This window comes from Carica papaya, chromosome 6 (assembly GCF_054855325.1).
Source record: "Carica papaya isolate Zhongbai chromosome 6, ASM5485532v1, whole genome shotgun sequence".
Lineage (NCBI taxonomy): Eukaryota > Viridiplantae > Streptophyta > Magnoliopsida > Brassicales > Caricaceae > Carica > Carica papaya.
The window spans coordinates 30,007,407-30,023,362 of NC_142314.1; the positions used below are offsets into that span (position 1 = coordinate 30,007,407).

The 15,956-nt window shown below is 36.2% G+C and overlaps 2 protein-coding genes across 3 annotated transcripts; both read right to left on the minus strand.

Annotated features, from left to right (window-relative positions):
• Nucleotides 1-127: 127 nt before the first annotated feature.
• LOC110816046 (lysine histidine transporter 2-like) lies at nt 128-3,185 on the minus strand. 2 transcript variants are annotated; one of them, XM_088223096.1, is made up of 7 exons: nt 2,943-3,160; nt 2,638-2,687; nt 2,165-2,548; nt 1,476-1,975; nt 1,252-1,343; nt 743-811; nt 128-645 (listed from the first exon to the last, which is right to left on the minus strand). In XM_088223096.1, exons 1-7 carry the CDS (start codon nt 3,027-3,029, stop codon nt 547-549), a joined length of 1,281 nt encoding a protein of 426 aa, XP_088079222.1. In that variant the 5' UTR covers nt 3,030-3,160; the 3' UTR covers nt 128-546. The 2 variants fall into 2 exon arrangements, with proteins under 2 accessions (XP_088079222.1, XP_021899753.2); XM_022044061.2 differs by lacking the exon at nt 2,638-2,687 and having other exon boundaries at nt 349-645; nt 2,943-3,185.
• A 2,021-nt stretch (nt 3,186-5,206) lies between these two features.
• On the minus strand, nt 5,207-8,146 carry LOC110816048 (uncharacterized). Its single transcript, XM_022044062.2, has 2 exons — nt 7,311-8,146; nt 5,207-6,599 (listed from the first exon to the last, which is right to left on the minus strand). Exons 1-2 carry the CDS (start codon nt 8,004-8,006, stop codon nt 5,328-5,330), a joined length of 1,968 nt encoding a protein of 655 aa, XP_021899754.2. The 5' UTR covers nt 8,007-8,146; the 3' UTR covers nt 5,207-5,327.
• Nucleotides 8,147-15,956: the final 7,810 nt, after the last annotated feature.

The following is a 15,956-nucleotide window of genomic DNA, read 5'->3' on the forward strand; positions in this document are numbered from 1 at the left end:
CACACTTAATTTGTGTAAATTCTCTGTACAATAACAAAAAGTTTGACTCCTAAAGAATTATTTCATATGAATTTGGAAAAATAGATTCTAATTGCACATAGAATTCCTTTAGAAAATCAATTTTAAAACAAAGTATGGATTTACAAGATTAATTTCAGAATTTGTCTGACTTGGTGAAAAACTTGAAGAAAAGAATTGGCTTCGTATTGATTTCTAATCTTCCCCTGCCTTCCTTCTTTCCTATAAGATTAGATTAGCAATGTAAAGACCGCGGCATAGTTGTTAGTAGTGATTCCATTTTGAAGCAGCAGTAAAACCGGCTGAGGTTATTATTATATATGTGTATATATATTTACTTGATTATTTATTTATATATATACACATAATTGATAGAAGTTTGTAGGATCCAGAAGCTTTTTGTTTGATCAGAGTTTCTAATTTATTCAACACTAAGAGCATTAACAAATTAAACATTTTAAAAGAGTGTGCTTACATCGATGTTGAATTAAAATAAAGACGGAGTAACTAAGCAAATGGAATACAAATCTAAGAGAAGAATTTGTAGTTTTTGGCTGAGATGATGATCGACCTTAACCCACCAATAGGTGATAAAACCATAAGCAGAACCCCTAAGACAATGCAGATCTGCAAACCAAATTTAAAGAAGGAAAAATCCATTAATTATCAAGTTAATAAAATAATTAATTTCTTGAGCGAAAATGGTTTTTTTTTAATTGCATACCCAATTTGTCCACCAAGATAAGCTGAACCTCCTTGGTTTGTATACTGCAAGCCATATGATACAAGGCAACTGCAAATAGGAAATATATTAATTCATATTAATCTTAATCTATTTCTAAATGCAAAAGATATTAATTTAGATTCCTAAATATTGTAATTAGGTGTCACACCCAAATATTTTTTCTCATATATATATATATATATATATATATATGTGTGTGTGTGTGTGTATGCCATAAAAATTTATATATTATATAGAGATGCAAGATTTTTAGTCCCAACAATCTCTCTTTAAATGCTCCTGTGCCTATAATTAAGTCAGTAATTATTATTTCAATTAATAATCTCTCGGGACTTCCAAAACACACTGTATTATCTATCTATTCTTACGTCTTGTAGTAATTTGAAAAATAAAACTTTTATTCTAAAAAAACACACACACACATATATATATATATATATAATTTCTATAGTATTAGGAGGGCGTTAATTATAAGAGAGAGTGCTTACATAGTATGTTGTAGGTGCAAAAGCAAAGCCTCCAAAGAAACCAAGTAGACCACCAAAAAATGGGACGGATATTGCAACGATCATTGTAAATGCTGCAATCAACCAAAACCCACATCAGCCATTTATATATCCAACTCCTATATATTCACCATTTGTATTTATTTATTTATAAAAGCAAATAAGAGATGTATAATCGTCTTATAAAGGAGAAACAATGCTCTTACCAACATAAGTTGTTCGAGAAACAAATCGAAGAGAGAAAGAAGGTGTGAAATTCAATTTCTTGACGAGAACAGTTTCTATCATATCGAAAACTGGCATAGCATAAATTTGGTAACTTCCTATGACATGGATGACAACAAACATGTTTGCACTTGCGACGAGCCAAGTAGGTTTATTGAGTGTAATAAGGATGTTATCGTCCACGCTGTTTCCAAACATCCAATAGCCGAGGAAAGCAACAGGGAAGTAACAAATGGCAACAACTGCATAAGCTACAATAACTCCTCTCCACATTGGTATTTTTGATGGCTTTTCGGGAGTCGAAGGAATCGTAGCTTGAATCTCTAACACCACATTGTGACCCGCATAGGCGAAGGCTACTTCTCCTAACGCACTCAAGAAGTGAAACACAACACCCGGTGTAGTCGAAGCTTTATACGAATAATCCACGTCTGGTTGGATCCCTTTGTCAACCGCTGCTACCCATGCAATCGTCGAATAGCTACATTCATAGATTGATCCAGATCATGATCCTCGCAAATTAGACGTAACTACCACATTAATAATAACATAATGTTCTAATAAAAGAATCCCTACGTCCAAACCTTAATAAAGATGTCATTCTAAGCATTCAGTATTGATTAATAGAGGACGGTCAAATCCATATATATGTATTTGTATATATATATACCTCAAGGACATGACGGCTGCGGCAAGTGAGATGCAAGAGATGGAGTTGAAGTTGGGGAGATGAGAGAGAACAAAATGGACAGAAGCAAATATCATGATGAAAAAAGTGGTTCTAATTTCTTGACAATTAGGGCAGACGAGGTTATGAAATTTCTTCAGAGATTGTCCGCCGGTGACCATGTAAACGATATTCACGCCCACCTCCACAATCAGTTGCTGCGGAACCACAATCCATAACCCAAGCTTATCTCCAAAGGCGTATTGGCCGAGCTCATGGTACCGATCAAACCGTCTCCCGGGAACCATCTCGTGCATCTCCACCATTTGCCATAGTGTATATAGAGTTATGATCCATGACACGATCATCACTGTCACCCCAGGTCCCCTGCATGTTAAATAGAAATTCTCTTAATATATGGACACTAATCATAATATAATATAATTCTTTAAAAAAAATAGGGAAAAACTTCTTACAGATATATAAACGTATGAATCTTTGAGGTAAGTAGTGGTTGGTAATGTAACTATCAGTTTGATCCAAAATGAGAGAAAAAATCAGAAAATATGGATATGGGTTTGCAAGAAAATGAATGAATATGTACGTACATATATATATATATATATAAATGGTCTTTGAGTTGAAGGAGTGATTGGTAAACTAATTAGCAATTTGATCCAAAATGAAGAAATAATCAGAAAATTTGGATGTGGATTTGGAAGAAAATGAATGAATATGTACGTAGTTATATATAAACGATATTTATATATGATAATATTACCATCCGAGCGAAGACATGGCATAAGGTAGACTGAGGACACCAGCACCAACCATGGCAGTGACATTGTGAAAAGCTGAATACCACCATTTTGCATTTCTTGAAGAGGTGATGGGAAGCCAATCATCAAGATTTTTCTGCTTTGCAGCAATGTTTTCATCATCTGCCATTCTTGGAGTATTATAGCGGAATCAACCAAAATCAATTAGTGTTTTTCTGTTCAGTACGTATGTTTGTTGTGTTCTACACGTACCTATATATATATATATATGTATATATCGATTTCTATATGTTTCTATTTATAACCGAACTTTGAATCTTCTAGTCATGCATGTATCCACTTTTAAAGGGACGAAAGAAAATGTTGGGATCAAAATCACCAACCGGATTTTCAACTGAGGTAAGTACATAATTGCCTGAATTCTTTAGCAAATTACAAAAAACATCATAACTGTATTCACAAAAAATCAGGCGATTATAATTATTTTCCTATCTTTGGAATGTGAATATAATTATTTCCCTATATATTATATATTATTTATTTTGATTTTTACAAGTTAAATCAGGCGAAGTAGTAGTGGAGTGTGAAAAGTTTCTGCAGAGTTTCTTCAGTGGATGCTGGGGCTGGCCAGTTGTTGCTCATAACTGGTGGTGGTCAAAATATTGGCCAGATCTAACCAGATTTGAACAAGACTAAGTCTGGTGGACCAAATTTGGGTTGTTAGTAAATCACAGAATTGGTAAAGGGTAATTTTGATATTTTGTTCTATAATTGAGAATAAGAATTTTGGTCTATAAAACTTCTTTTTATTTTCATACTTACTCTCATTTATGAATCCTCTAAAAAATATTATGAAACGTGATGATTTAATATCCGAGACGCTATCACCGTAGAATTATTATTTACCATTAATTAAATTAAGTAATGAAGAAATAAATGTTAATGTTGCGTTAGAATCTTATAGTTTTATAATTTAATTATCATGATATCTCAAACACTTGTGTGTATTTATCGAAATTCAGTTAATGAATTTTAAAATTTGATTAGTTTATTTTTGTAATTGTCTTCTCTAAACATATATCTAATTCATTTAACCCAACACCTGTTGAAATACGCATTTATAATTTCTCTAAACTATAACCAAGTCACTTGCTACTAAAATTCGCAACCAACAAGACATAATATGTGTATTGACAGATGCTTTAATTATATTACTGACCACTAATAATTAAACATTATTTTCTATAATAAAAAAATATAACCTAAAGTGGAAAAATTCTTGAGACATTTCAGAAAACGTATTTCTAACATCTCTATTCCTTCCTCATCATTCACGTAAAAGAAAGGGAATCAATCAGGCAGTTCATGTTTTCTTCTTTTGACTTCTTTGTTTTCTTCCTGCTCTAGTTCTCTCTCATCTCAGTTCATCATCAATATATCTTCTTGGTTTTTCCCCATTCTTCTTCTTCCTTCCGAATTTCACAAAATACACATCTAATGTCCCAACATCCACAGCTGAAACAAGAAAGCAGGGGAGTTAAATGGCACCCGTTGTGTGTTCCCTGCCACTCAGATTATCTGAGACTGCGAAAAGATGCAGCAGCAGCGACATGGTAGATTTATCTTTCTTCCACACAGTGGAGTTATCACTTCATCATAAAAGGAGGTAATTCCTAATATTTTAATGAAAAAACAGCGGATATTTCACTGGAGAATTGTCTAAATTTAGTCGGGGTGGACATATCACTGCATTTTCAGAATCCCAGGGCACTCGGTTCTTCACTCTGCACGTCTCTTTGGTCCACATATGAGTTTCCTTCTCGGATTCTGGCTTTCACAGTTTCTTCATCATCCCTATTAGAGCTTCACTATTAAACGTTTTTTCTGTATGCGCCCTCCCCAGTAGGAAAGATTTTGTTAACCAAAACAAGCAACGGTTGTTGATTTTCTTGCTGCAAAACATACTTCACCATTCCTCTCAACTACAATTTCTTAATTCATGACGTATGTTATACATATCGCAGCTGTTCGCTAAGGTACACCAAACTAAATCAAGGTTGAATTGAAAATTTTTTAAGAGTACAAAAGGCAAATTTAAGATTTTCGCCATAAAAAATACAGCAAACTGGCAGCAATAAATTCTTAAAACAGAAGAATATCCCATAATCACTTACTGTAAAAATTATACAATAAACCGGCAATAACAAGTTGTAATAAATTTATTCATCAAAATAAAACAAAAAATTGAGTAATTTAAGTCAAGTCGTGAATATAAAAGTATTAGTATATATATGAGTTAAAAGTAAAAGTAGTTAATCCAAAATTAACTAAAAATGTAATAAAATTAAACCAAAACATACAGTAAGCAATTTTAGAAAGTGTTTCCATTAACTTTGGGATCCTGCGACTACAGAAGTGGCATCCTTAAGACTCCAATTTCTGCGTGTATGGTTGGAATTTTGCAGAGCCAGGCCTTCGGCACCAAAACACAAGTACTGGTTCATCAACTTTTTATCTAAAGAAACTTGTTTCCTACCACTACGTTGTGAAATTTTACCATTCAATGATTGATTCTCCAAACACATTCCTGGACTATTTGTAACATCCTTGAGTTTCTCCGAAAAGGTCAAGGAACATGAATGATCTGAAAGAGCTAAGTTTGGTGTTGCCTTAAGTACACCATGTGATAAACCTCGAGTAAATTTCTTTCTGGTTGATGGACTTGGAAGATCTTTCCTACTACAAAACACTCTTTTGTTTTTCAAGAGAGACGAAGATGATGAATATATTTGTCTAAGTGGGACATGATGTTTCTCCCAATTTCTGCACAGACTTGAAGCTTCCAGAGATTCTTCATCTATGGACTTCTTCTCCTTTGTTCTTGGCCATCTGAGGAGAAACCTCAAACGCCTTGCAACATTTTTAACTGAAGTAGTCTTTTCGCTATCTATTGAATTACTCGAGTAATCACTTTTTTCACTCAAACAAGTACTTAGACTCACCATGCTTGCCTGATCACCATTCACATCCCATCCATTCTCAATTCCAGTGTAGAGAAATATCTCAGCATCAGGGATTCTAAAGGAAGTACCAGGACTCCTACCTATATCCTGCTCTTTGAGATGAAAAACAATAGTTCTTGCCGTATTATCATGATAATTGGAGATTCCCCCAGCAGAAATCAACTGCTTAATCAAAATTTCAGAACATACTGATCTCGGCCGCTGCTTGAGGAGATCTAATGGGGTCATCCCAGCATCATCCCGGGCATTCAAATCTATTGAAGGCAGTTTCATGAGGAGCAGTACAACGTCTGCTTGGATATTGTCAATTACAGCCATGTGAAGGACAGTTCTTCCATACTGATTCTTTACATTAATGATGTCTTGAATGTTCACAAGGTTGCCACTTACCAAGAGCTTCATGAGTTGAATTTGGCGGTCTATTCTTCGAAAACCAGGGGTTCGGAAACCAGCAACAACCATGTGGAGGAAAGTATCTCCATGATTGTTTGTGAGTGAGGTTAAAGAGGGAGATGCGGAGACCAGAAGTTCTACCACTGGTAAGTAACCCCTGTAAGCAGCAACATGTAATGCTGTGTTTCCTTGATTATCTGTAGAGGTGATAATGTCAAAGGAGGATACCAAATGCTTCACAACCTGCATATATAAAATAAAACAAGGTCTTAAATGAGTGTGATAATGCAAGTTCTGTATGGGTGGACTTGCAGGAGATATATTTCTCTATTAGTTTTAGTATATGTTTCAGTTGATAAAATTACAGAACATATCTTTTTTTAATTATATAATATTTATTATATAGACTTTTTAATCAGACAAATCGCATAATATTTTGTATTATATAATTTTTATAACCTTAGACAATTCTAATATAATATAATTAATTCAATAACTAATAGAATTTCAAATGATATATTCTTAACTAAACAATTTTAGTACAATATAACTAATTAATTAATTAATTAACATAATCGCAAATGATGTCTTCTTAATTAAGTAATTTTAATCTAAGTAAAACGTTCAATTAGATAGTAAATAACGATCGGTTTTAAATTCAATAGAATTTTGAGTTATACAATTACTGAAATCCTTAATTAGACAATCTTAATTTCATTAGAATACTTTATTAAATAGTTTGTAATTTTTTTATTATTTCAAATAAGTTTTTACTTAACACCCTCCTAAACTTAGATAATTAATATAATTTTCAATTAGAAAAATCTAAAATTCATTATTCGAATCTTAAAAAGTTGAAAAATCTAAAATTCATTACTATCTGATCAACGAACCGACCAAATATTCGGTCGGACCGGGTCTAAAGGTGGGTGATACAGTGAAATAGAAGGTTACCTCAACTTGTCCTCTTCCGGAGGCGGTGTGCAAAATGGTTGAACCCTGCGCATCTCTGTACTCCGACACCCGACTGGCATCGTCATCCCCAACAAGCTCTCTCAAAATCCCTAAATTACCTCCTCTAGCCGCACTATGAACAGCTCTATTCATCATCTCCCATTTGAAAATTGATTCATTCTCACTCTTCGTTAACTCTCCTTCACCGCTCGCCAGCGCACAGAAATCAACCAACAGTTTAAACACATCACAGTTTTTGCTTCTAGCCGCTGCGTACAAAATATCAGTCACGCCATATTCACCTTCACCGAAAACGAGAAGAGGATCTGTATCGAGCAGTTGTTTAACGAAATCCACATCTCCAGCAGACGCAGCAGTGTAGAGAAGCCAGCCGCCATAGCCAGATTTAATAAGTGAATTTTCACCAGTATTTGTTTTGCAGTCGGAGAGCAATCTCTTGGCGATATAAGCGCGATGTTTGGCGACATCGTGGAATTGAGATTCGTCGTCCCAGACTGTCTCGAGACGACGAATCCGGCGAAGCGAAGTGAGCTTAATGAGGAGATTTGTGTCAAGATGAAGAAGCTCGGTGATCAGATCGTATAGACCATTTGCGGCGGCCCAATCGATTGGGGAAGCATACCACCACTGGTCTCCGGTGCTCTCCCAACGGAGTGGAAAGTATAATGGAGGCATTGTAGACAGATAGAATTAGTGGAGAATTGTTCTTCACAAATAGAGATAAGATTGGGAGGAATTAACGGAGTGGAAGAAAACAGAAAAGAGAAGTTAACTCAGAAATAGTCACTGGAAAAGACAAAAATCAGACACGGAAAGTTGTGGAAATAGAGAAAGTAGAAAGAAAGAAGGAAAGAAGGCAGTCCATGAAATCCTCCATTAATGGATTGGCCATCGTTTCTTCTCGATGAACCTAAGCAGAGATGTACGCAACTGTGCAGCACGATTAAACTGAAATCAGCAATTCATGATTGACGCTGATTTTTCCTCGGGGGTTGTAATAAATGGTGGAGAAATTTTTGTGTAGAAAATGGTATGAAAGGCGAGTGTATGAGAGAGAGAGAGAGAGAGAGAAGGTAATTGGAATATTAAATTAAATATTTTGAGTTAAAAAAATAGATAATAATTTAGAGGATATTAAAAAAAATGTGAAGATAAAATAAAAAGGGCGCCAACAAGGGAACATGTGACGGTTGGGATTTACTTTTTGTCATTTCCCAGTAAAGTAAATAAATCAATTAAATGATCCATTAAGGTTAGGACTCTTGATTTTTTTTTCTTTTATGAATTCTTTAAAACACATTAATTTAATAATATGTTAAATATATAAAAATATATATATATTGTTGTTTTATTTTTTTTTTTAAATATCAAAATAAAATTAATTTAATAATGTATTAATTTAATCTTTTAGTATTTAATTTAATCGATACATCGATCTGTATATATGTATACATCTCCTTAATTTTTTGAAATAAAAAATGAAGATAATGTGTTAATGCTAATCATAATCATAATTGTATATATTATATCAAAATAAAATTTTATTTACTTTTAAAACATAAAGATAAAATTACTATGATAATGCATATAATAGTTATATTTTTAATTTTTTTAAATATAAGTATAGAATTTTATTTTTAATTGATTAAAAGTTATGTACCATATAATTTTTAAATACAAAAAGAAATATCACTAAAATTCTATAGAGTCAACCTCTACATGGTAACCCTGATAGGACGTGGGATGCAACCTTTAATCGTTAACTTTCTTGTTGTTTAAAATCCAGATCTTAGTTTTCATGATATGAAATTATTAAATAAGGATGATGAACTACACTAACCCAGTAAAAACGTCAACATTTATCAACATATACGGAAAATCAAAAGTTAATAAAAATCACAAAACAACCAATTGAGTCATTTTTCTTTTTAGGTAAACTCGTTTAATTTAAAAACATAAGTTTCATACTCACTTTTTGAGTTCTCAAATTCGACTTGTGAAGGCAATAATCAAGATAATAATTCATTATACATTTCAATAAATAATAATAGTCAAACCTTACCTTTTTACCTACTTACCGATACCTCTCTGGGGGTTCATAGGAGTTCCCCCTATGCTTAAACCCAATGTCTAATTTATTAATTAACTGGTCATCTCCATGCCTTGTTTGATAATGGACGTCAAACATACCACCACCTCAATACCCATTCTGATAATAGGGGTGAACAAATCATAATACCTGAGTCCGAAATTTGGTCCGAGATCAATTTTCATATTTCAAAAAAAATAATAATAATTAAAAATATTTTTTTATTTAATTTTATTAAATTATTTGAGAAAAATAAGTTAGAGACGTAATCGGAAGCAATTTTGGGGAATATGGATGAAAATTTGAGTTCGGGAAGTATTTTTGAAAGAAAAATTAGAAATAAGGAGGTCAAAATGCAAAAAAAAAAAATTCTGCCACATGGGACGGCCCAGTCAGCAACCACGGTGAACCAGAGCATGTCGTGTGGTAAAACACGCTGACATCGGCGTCATGCGGCACCGAACTCCAACGCTAGCTCCACCGCCTATGGTGGTGTCTCCTCTCAATCTGGCTAGTTTCGGCAGTTTTGGCCAATTTTGTGCGAAAACCTATAAAAGATGAGATTAGATGGCCTCTGTTGGCTGAAAAAAGGGAAAACTCAAAGCTTACTAGTGGGGTAGTTTTTTGGTGCAGTGTATAACACCCGGGCCCAAAAATTAGCCTATGATGATTTGTACGGATTATGAATATATATAATAATTAAAAAAATTATTTTATTTTAATTTGATTGAAGTTTTGAGAAAAAATGAATTAGGGACGAAATTGAAAATAACTTTGGGAATAAGGGGTGAAAATTTGAGTTCGGTGGATGTTTTTGAAAGAAAAATTAAAAACAGGAGGTCAAAGTGCAATTAAAAAAAGTTCGGCAATGTAGAACTGCCCAATCAGCAGTCTCAATGAACCGGAGCGCGCCACGTGGCCAAGCGCGCTGACATCAGTGTCATGTGGGAGGCCACACTAGCGATCTACGTGTCCCGCGACCGAACAATACAAGATCGATCCCTCGCGCCCGCAATTAAACGATCCAGGATCGATCCCGCATACGTGGACAGTCCAAATCCGTTTTTTTCTTAGGCACAATCGAATAGTCGAGATCAAACGCGATGAACAGTTCAGATTCATTTCTCTCTTAAATGTGATCAAACGGTCGAGATCAAATGCGATGAACGGTCCAGATTCATTTTTCTTGTAGACACAATCGAACGGTCAAGATCGATTGCGATAGACGACCCAGATTAACGGATGATGGTATAAATATTTTACATTACACAAAACCCAAATTCTAGCCATCAGCCTCCACCCCCCCCCCCCCCCCCTCCCCCCCGATTAAAGAAGAAGAACCAAACGCTAGAGAAGAAGCCGACTGTTAACCGCCGCCGCACCGGAGCCACCTCTGATCATCAAAAAAGGTAAAAATTTTCTTACCCACTCAGAATATGATTTCGAGCACATCTGTAGCCATCGAAGCAAAACGAATGGCGGGTGAGCCACAAACTGCGGGCAAAGTCCTGCGGGGGCACCGCGATCCAAAACCCGCAACCCCCTCTGATGAGCCCCTTTTCAATTCCCATTTCGTGCAATTTTTTTACTGTTATGTTCACCATTCTGTTTTTTGCAGGTTGACTGAAAGAGGAATTACAGCCATGAAGGAGAGCCAGCGGAGCTGCCGCACCGGAAACCCTACCACCAGTAGGTTTCAGTTTTTTGATCTTTTTTGGGCTAACTAAGACTCCCTAACATATGTTTCGCAGGGATATGTGTAAAATCGGCCTAAACCAGCTGAAAACAGCTAGGTCGAGGCAAACCTCCGCCGCCATGCTGGAATTCTGAAATTGGCCGAAAGGAATTTTTAACAGCGATTTTGGGTTTTAGGATATTTTTTAGGTATGTGGAGCACGTTTAATGTCCACAAGAAAATTCAAGAAATTCAAGGACCGCTAGGAGGCACAGTAGAAAATACGGTATTTCAAACATTGATTTGGGTAAGAATCCTTTATCCTATTCTCTATTATGAAATTGAAGCTTAATAATCAATAATATAGTATTTTGAAAAATTTAGAAAACTTTAAGAATAATTACATGTCACTAATGAAGCCGGAACCAGTTAGTTATTTATTTGTCCTGTTTAACTGATTATTTACTTGTACAGACTTAAATACATGATAATCTATTGAAATAGTTAAATGATTTACTTGTATTTTCTTGATACATATATCGCTTGTTTTGCATGATTTACGATTGATTGTGAAGCGTGAAATTTATATATAAATAGGAAATTACTTGATGATGTGAATTAATAAATGGTTGTCTTATTGGATATCCTGCAAAATGGTGGACGGATCGGGTATATAGGGAACCCTACCGTGAACATCACCTCATACTGGACGGGGTATCGAGGGAGGGTATTTTTTTCGCTCATACCGGACGAGGCATGAGGATAGCCCGGTTCACCCTCATGCTGGATGGGGTATCGAAGAATAATATTTTTGGTGCTCATACTGGGCAGGTTATAGAGACGGCCATATAATTAACAAGTTTAGATATTGGGTTCACGTGTAGGGGGACATCCCTATAGACCCCTAGAGGTACCAGTAAGTAGATAAAAAGAGAAAAAATTGTTTTTCTTACTGAGTTGTATAAGAAATCATAATGTTATTTAAATTATTGTCTCTATAGGTTAAATTTGAAAATCTCATAATGGTAAGTATGTAATAAATAGTTTTCCTTGGGATAAATGAACTTACTTAAATTAAGAGCTCCAATAATCGTTTAATGTTTTTTATCAACCTTTAGTTTCTGTATCGGTGAGTAATGTGATATTCTTATTGAGCTACTGTAGCTCACCCCTATTAACTATTTCAGATCAAAAAGATCAAGACTCATATCCTAATCGGCAAGAGAGCTGTGAGTAGATGTCCCCCGGATCCTGTCAAGAGTTAGTAGAGGTTAACCTCCCTACAACATTTATTTACTATTTTCATATGCTTATTTCGTTTTTTTATGAACTGTTATGAAATGGACATTTTTGTAGCCCTATTGGACATTCAAATTTATGTGTAAGGAATGTAAACCCTAATGTTATTATACGCTTCCGTATTAAATTAAAGAATTTATTTTTCTTTTAGCTCCGGGTTATTACACGGCAGCTCCGCCATTCATCTCTCGCAGTCAGGGATTTTATTCTATTGATCTATACTAGAGAAGGGTTAGGGATACATCAGTCAGAAAATGGAAGGAAACGAAAAGTGAGATCGAGCTCACTGGAGCAGTTTTGGGTTGCAGGTGTAGCAGTTCGGTCGAGCTCCACTCTCGATTTTTGACTTTCCTTTTGGGTCTCGATTTCTGACTTTCTTTTTGGACTTTCGGTGCTGATATGGGTGTGGGGATGCTTAGAATCGAATTTTGAAGCGAAATGGGAAAAAACTCACCTCCCTAATGTCGGCAGCGGCTCTAGTGCAGTGGCGACGGTGGTCGGCTTCCTTCTGATTGTCTTTATTCTTCTTCTCTAGGTGCGGGTAGAGTTAGGGTTTTACGAGAAGTGATGTTTAAATACCCTCTCCGCATCGATTTGAGTTATATGTGCAGGGACACGTGGCCCACTCCTAGCCCTTGAATAACTCTTATTTGGGGAATGAATCTTGACCGCACGATCGGATTAAATCTAGTCGTTCGATCTCGCTTAAAGATGAAATGGATTTTGGTCGTCCATGCTCGCGGAATGAGATCTGGGTCGTTGGATCCGTTGGCATACGGATCACCCGCGTGTCTGCATGTCTGCCACACGGCGCACGACGATTGGCCGTGCTGTTGACATGGCAATCCATGTGGCTAAATTTATGTTATTTTTACTTTTATCCCAATTTTTCATACTTCTTTTCAAATATGTCATTTCTTATTTCTATTTTGGTTATGATTTTTGAAAATATTTTCAAATACATCCAAAACACAATTTTTTTCAAATTTTTAAATAAAAACTGGAAATAAATTTTTTTCGAATTTATTTATTATTAAATTGATTATCTCGAGTTTAAATTCCTGGATAGGTGTTACAATAAACGTAATAATTATTCACCTAAAAATTTTAAATATAAATAAAATTTAATTTTAGTTATTTATAAATTATACACTATATGGTTAATTTTAAAAATATGACTCATGTATACCACATAACAATATCTAGTATGTAACGCCCAAAAAGTGGGCATTTTTGTAATTTCCTCAGTTATTATTTATTTAGCCACAAAAAAAAAGCAGCGTGGTGGCACAGAGAACGGGAGAAGAAGAAGGAAGCAAAGACGTGCACGTCGCGAGCGGGAAGAGATGGGTTTTCGTGATTTTTGGAGAATCTTCAGTGCGGGGATGCTGATCTAAACAGCTTCGCTCCACTATAAGCAGCGTGGTGGCGCAGAGAACGGGAGAAGAAAAAGGAAGCAAAGACGTGCACGTCGCGAGCGAGAAGAGATGGGTTTTCGTGATTTTTGGAGAATCTTCAGTGTGGGGATGCTGATCTAAACAGCTTCGCTCCACTATAAGCAGCGAAACTCGAAACAGAGAAAGGAGGAATCCCTGAGGCCAAAGGGGCGTAGAGAGAGAGGGAGGAGGCCGAGAAGAGAGAGAGAGCTCATCTTCTCCATGGATTCTTAGCAAGATACTCAGAAAAATTCCCTCAAATTGTTCTCCTCATTCCTTATTTTCCTTCTACTCGCAGAACCAATTACTGGCCTCTACTTATTGACATAAGCACAAATATCACCCATCTTTGTGTTTTCTTCAGCACGACTCCAAGCAGCTCAGGTCATCTCTGTCACAGAAGAAGCCCTCTCTCTGCTGTCCTTAATTTCCGAGCGGCAATCATATACATTGCAGCTTATCATCACCGAGACCCAACCTTCACCGCACAGTTGATCGGAGCCGAATCACCAAAGCACGAACCTCACCGGAGAGCCGCCGCACCCGAGAGCACCGCCGCCGGTAAGCTTCGGTTTTTCGTAATTTTTTGGCTCCTCGAGGGCCCTAGGGTTGTCTTATCGCAGGGACCAATGCAAGTGTGGCCGAATTCGGCCGGAAACGGCTGAAAACGGCCAACTCGAGGTGAATTGCCGCCGCTTGCGGCGGCGCCGTGGCCGGAGCACGGCGGAGCCGCCGTGCCGGAAATGCGATATTGGCCAAAAGGGGGCCTTGGGTCTAATTTGTGATTTTTTTTGGAACACGTGCAGGTACCGTTAGTGCATTTCAGTTCCCCGGAAAAAATTCTGGGGAAATTAGGGACAGCCTGTAGGCGCACTGTGAAGCCGTGTTCGGACCCCGAAACGAGTAAGGACCCCTCACCCTATTTCCTATCACGGTATTAAAGTTCAATAATGATAAAACGGTAATTCTTGAATCAACAAATGTGTGAAATTGCTTAAGGTCGCTAATGGAGCCCGAGTCTAGTGTGTTTGTCGGTTAACTGTTATTTGGCCTATTTTACAGTTTAAAATGCAGTATGAGGTTTGATGTTTTCATTTTATAGTTTCGTGTGCATATTTTACTGTTTTATTGATCATGAATTGAATGACTGGGATATTGATGCTGTATGTTGTCTGTTTGGTATAAATTACCGTTTTGTTTGTTTGTATGTGGATTAATGATGCTGACTGAGGAAAAAAAAGAGAATGAAAGATTATGTAAATAGGTAATTGTATAATGGGGTCAGCCTGACTAGATATCCTGGGAGATGGTGGACGGACCGGGTCCGTAGGGAACTCTACCGGGATTGTGGTCTCCCATACCGGACGGGGTATGGAGATCTTATGTGTTTTGGCACCCATACCGGACGGGGTAATGAGGTTTATAGTTTTGGCGCCCATACCGGACGGGGTATGGGGACGGCCCTGGAATCTGATTTCGAGTGTTAAGGGTTAACGGGTAGCGGGACCCCTATGGATCCTCATGGATACTAGTGGGCTGGTAAATGAGGAAAACATGTTGTGTAACGATTGAATTACGAAAGGCTTGATAAGTATTATGTTATACAGCTCATATGATTTCATGATAATGATAATGTTACTGCTTTCGTATATTGTTTTATGAATTTCACCGAGGTAAGTGGATAGTAAAGGTTTTTATGTTAATAAACGAGTTTATTGTAAATTATGCTCCATTGGTCTTTTTGTGTTTTCTACCCACCTTTTCCTCCGTGACGGTGAGATAGTATGATGTCTTTATTAGGCTGGTGTAGCTCATTCCTTATTTAATCATTTCAGATCAGGAATACATTGTTCCCGAGCCCGTTCCGCAGGAAGACGACGAAGGAGACGCCTGAAGACTCCGTAGTTATATTTATAGTTTTTATTTTCGAGTTTCTCTTTTAGTTAGTTTGTTCTTTTATACCTTGAGCACATTTTTTGTTTTAGTGTAAGGGATGTTAATCAAATTTTTATTCCGTTTCCGCATTTGACATTTTTAATATACATTTCATTTTAAATTTTCGGAGCCGTTACATAGTAATTGATAATATAAATTGTCACAAAGCTTGCTACTTTTTTTGGCATACT

Bases quoted from the DNA above. Each gene is read 5' to 3' on its own strand.
- LOC110816046 (XM_022044061.2), bottom strand. From the start codon at position 3,109: ATGGCAGATGATGAAAACATTGCTGCAAAGCAGAAAAATCTTGATGAT. The intron at 812-1,251 runs GTAAGCACTCTC...TCCTATTTGCAG, and splicing joins TTGCACCTACAACATACTAT to TTGCCTTGTATCATATGGCT. The intron at 646-742 runs GTATGCAATTAA...TTTGGTTTGCAG, and splicing joins TATCTTGGTGGACAAATTGG to ATCTGCATTGTCTTAGGGGT.
- LOC110816048 (XM_022044062.2), bottom strand. From the start codon at position 8,006: ATGCCTCCATTATACTTTCCACTCCGTTGGGAGAGCACCGGAGACCAG. The intron at 6,600-7,310 runs GTAACCTTCTAT...TTATATATGCAG, and splicing joins CCGGAAGAGGACAAGTTGAG to GTTGTGAAGCATTTGGTATC.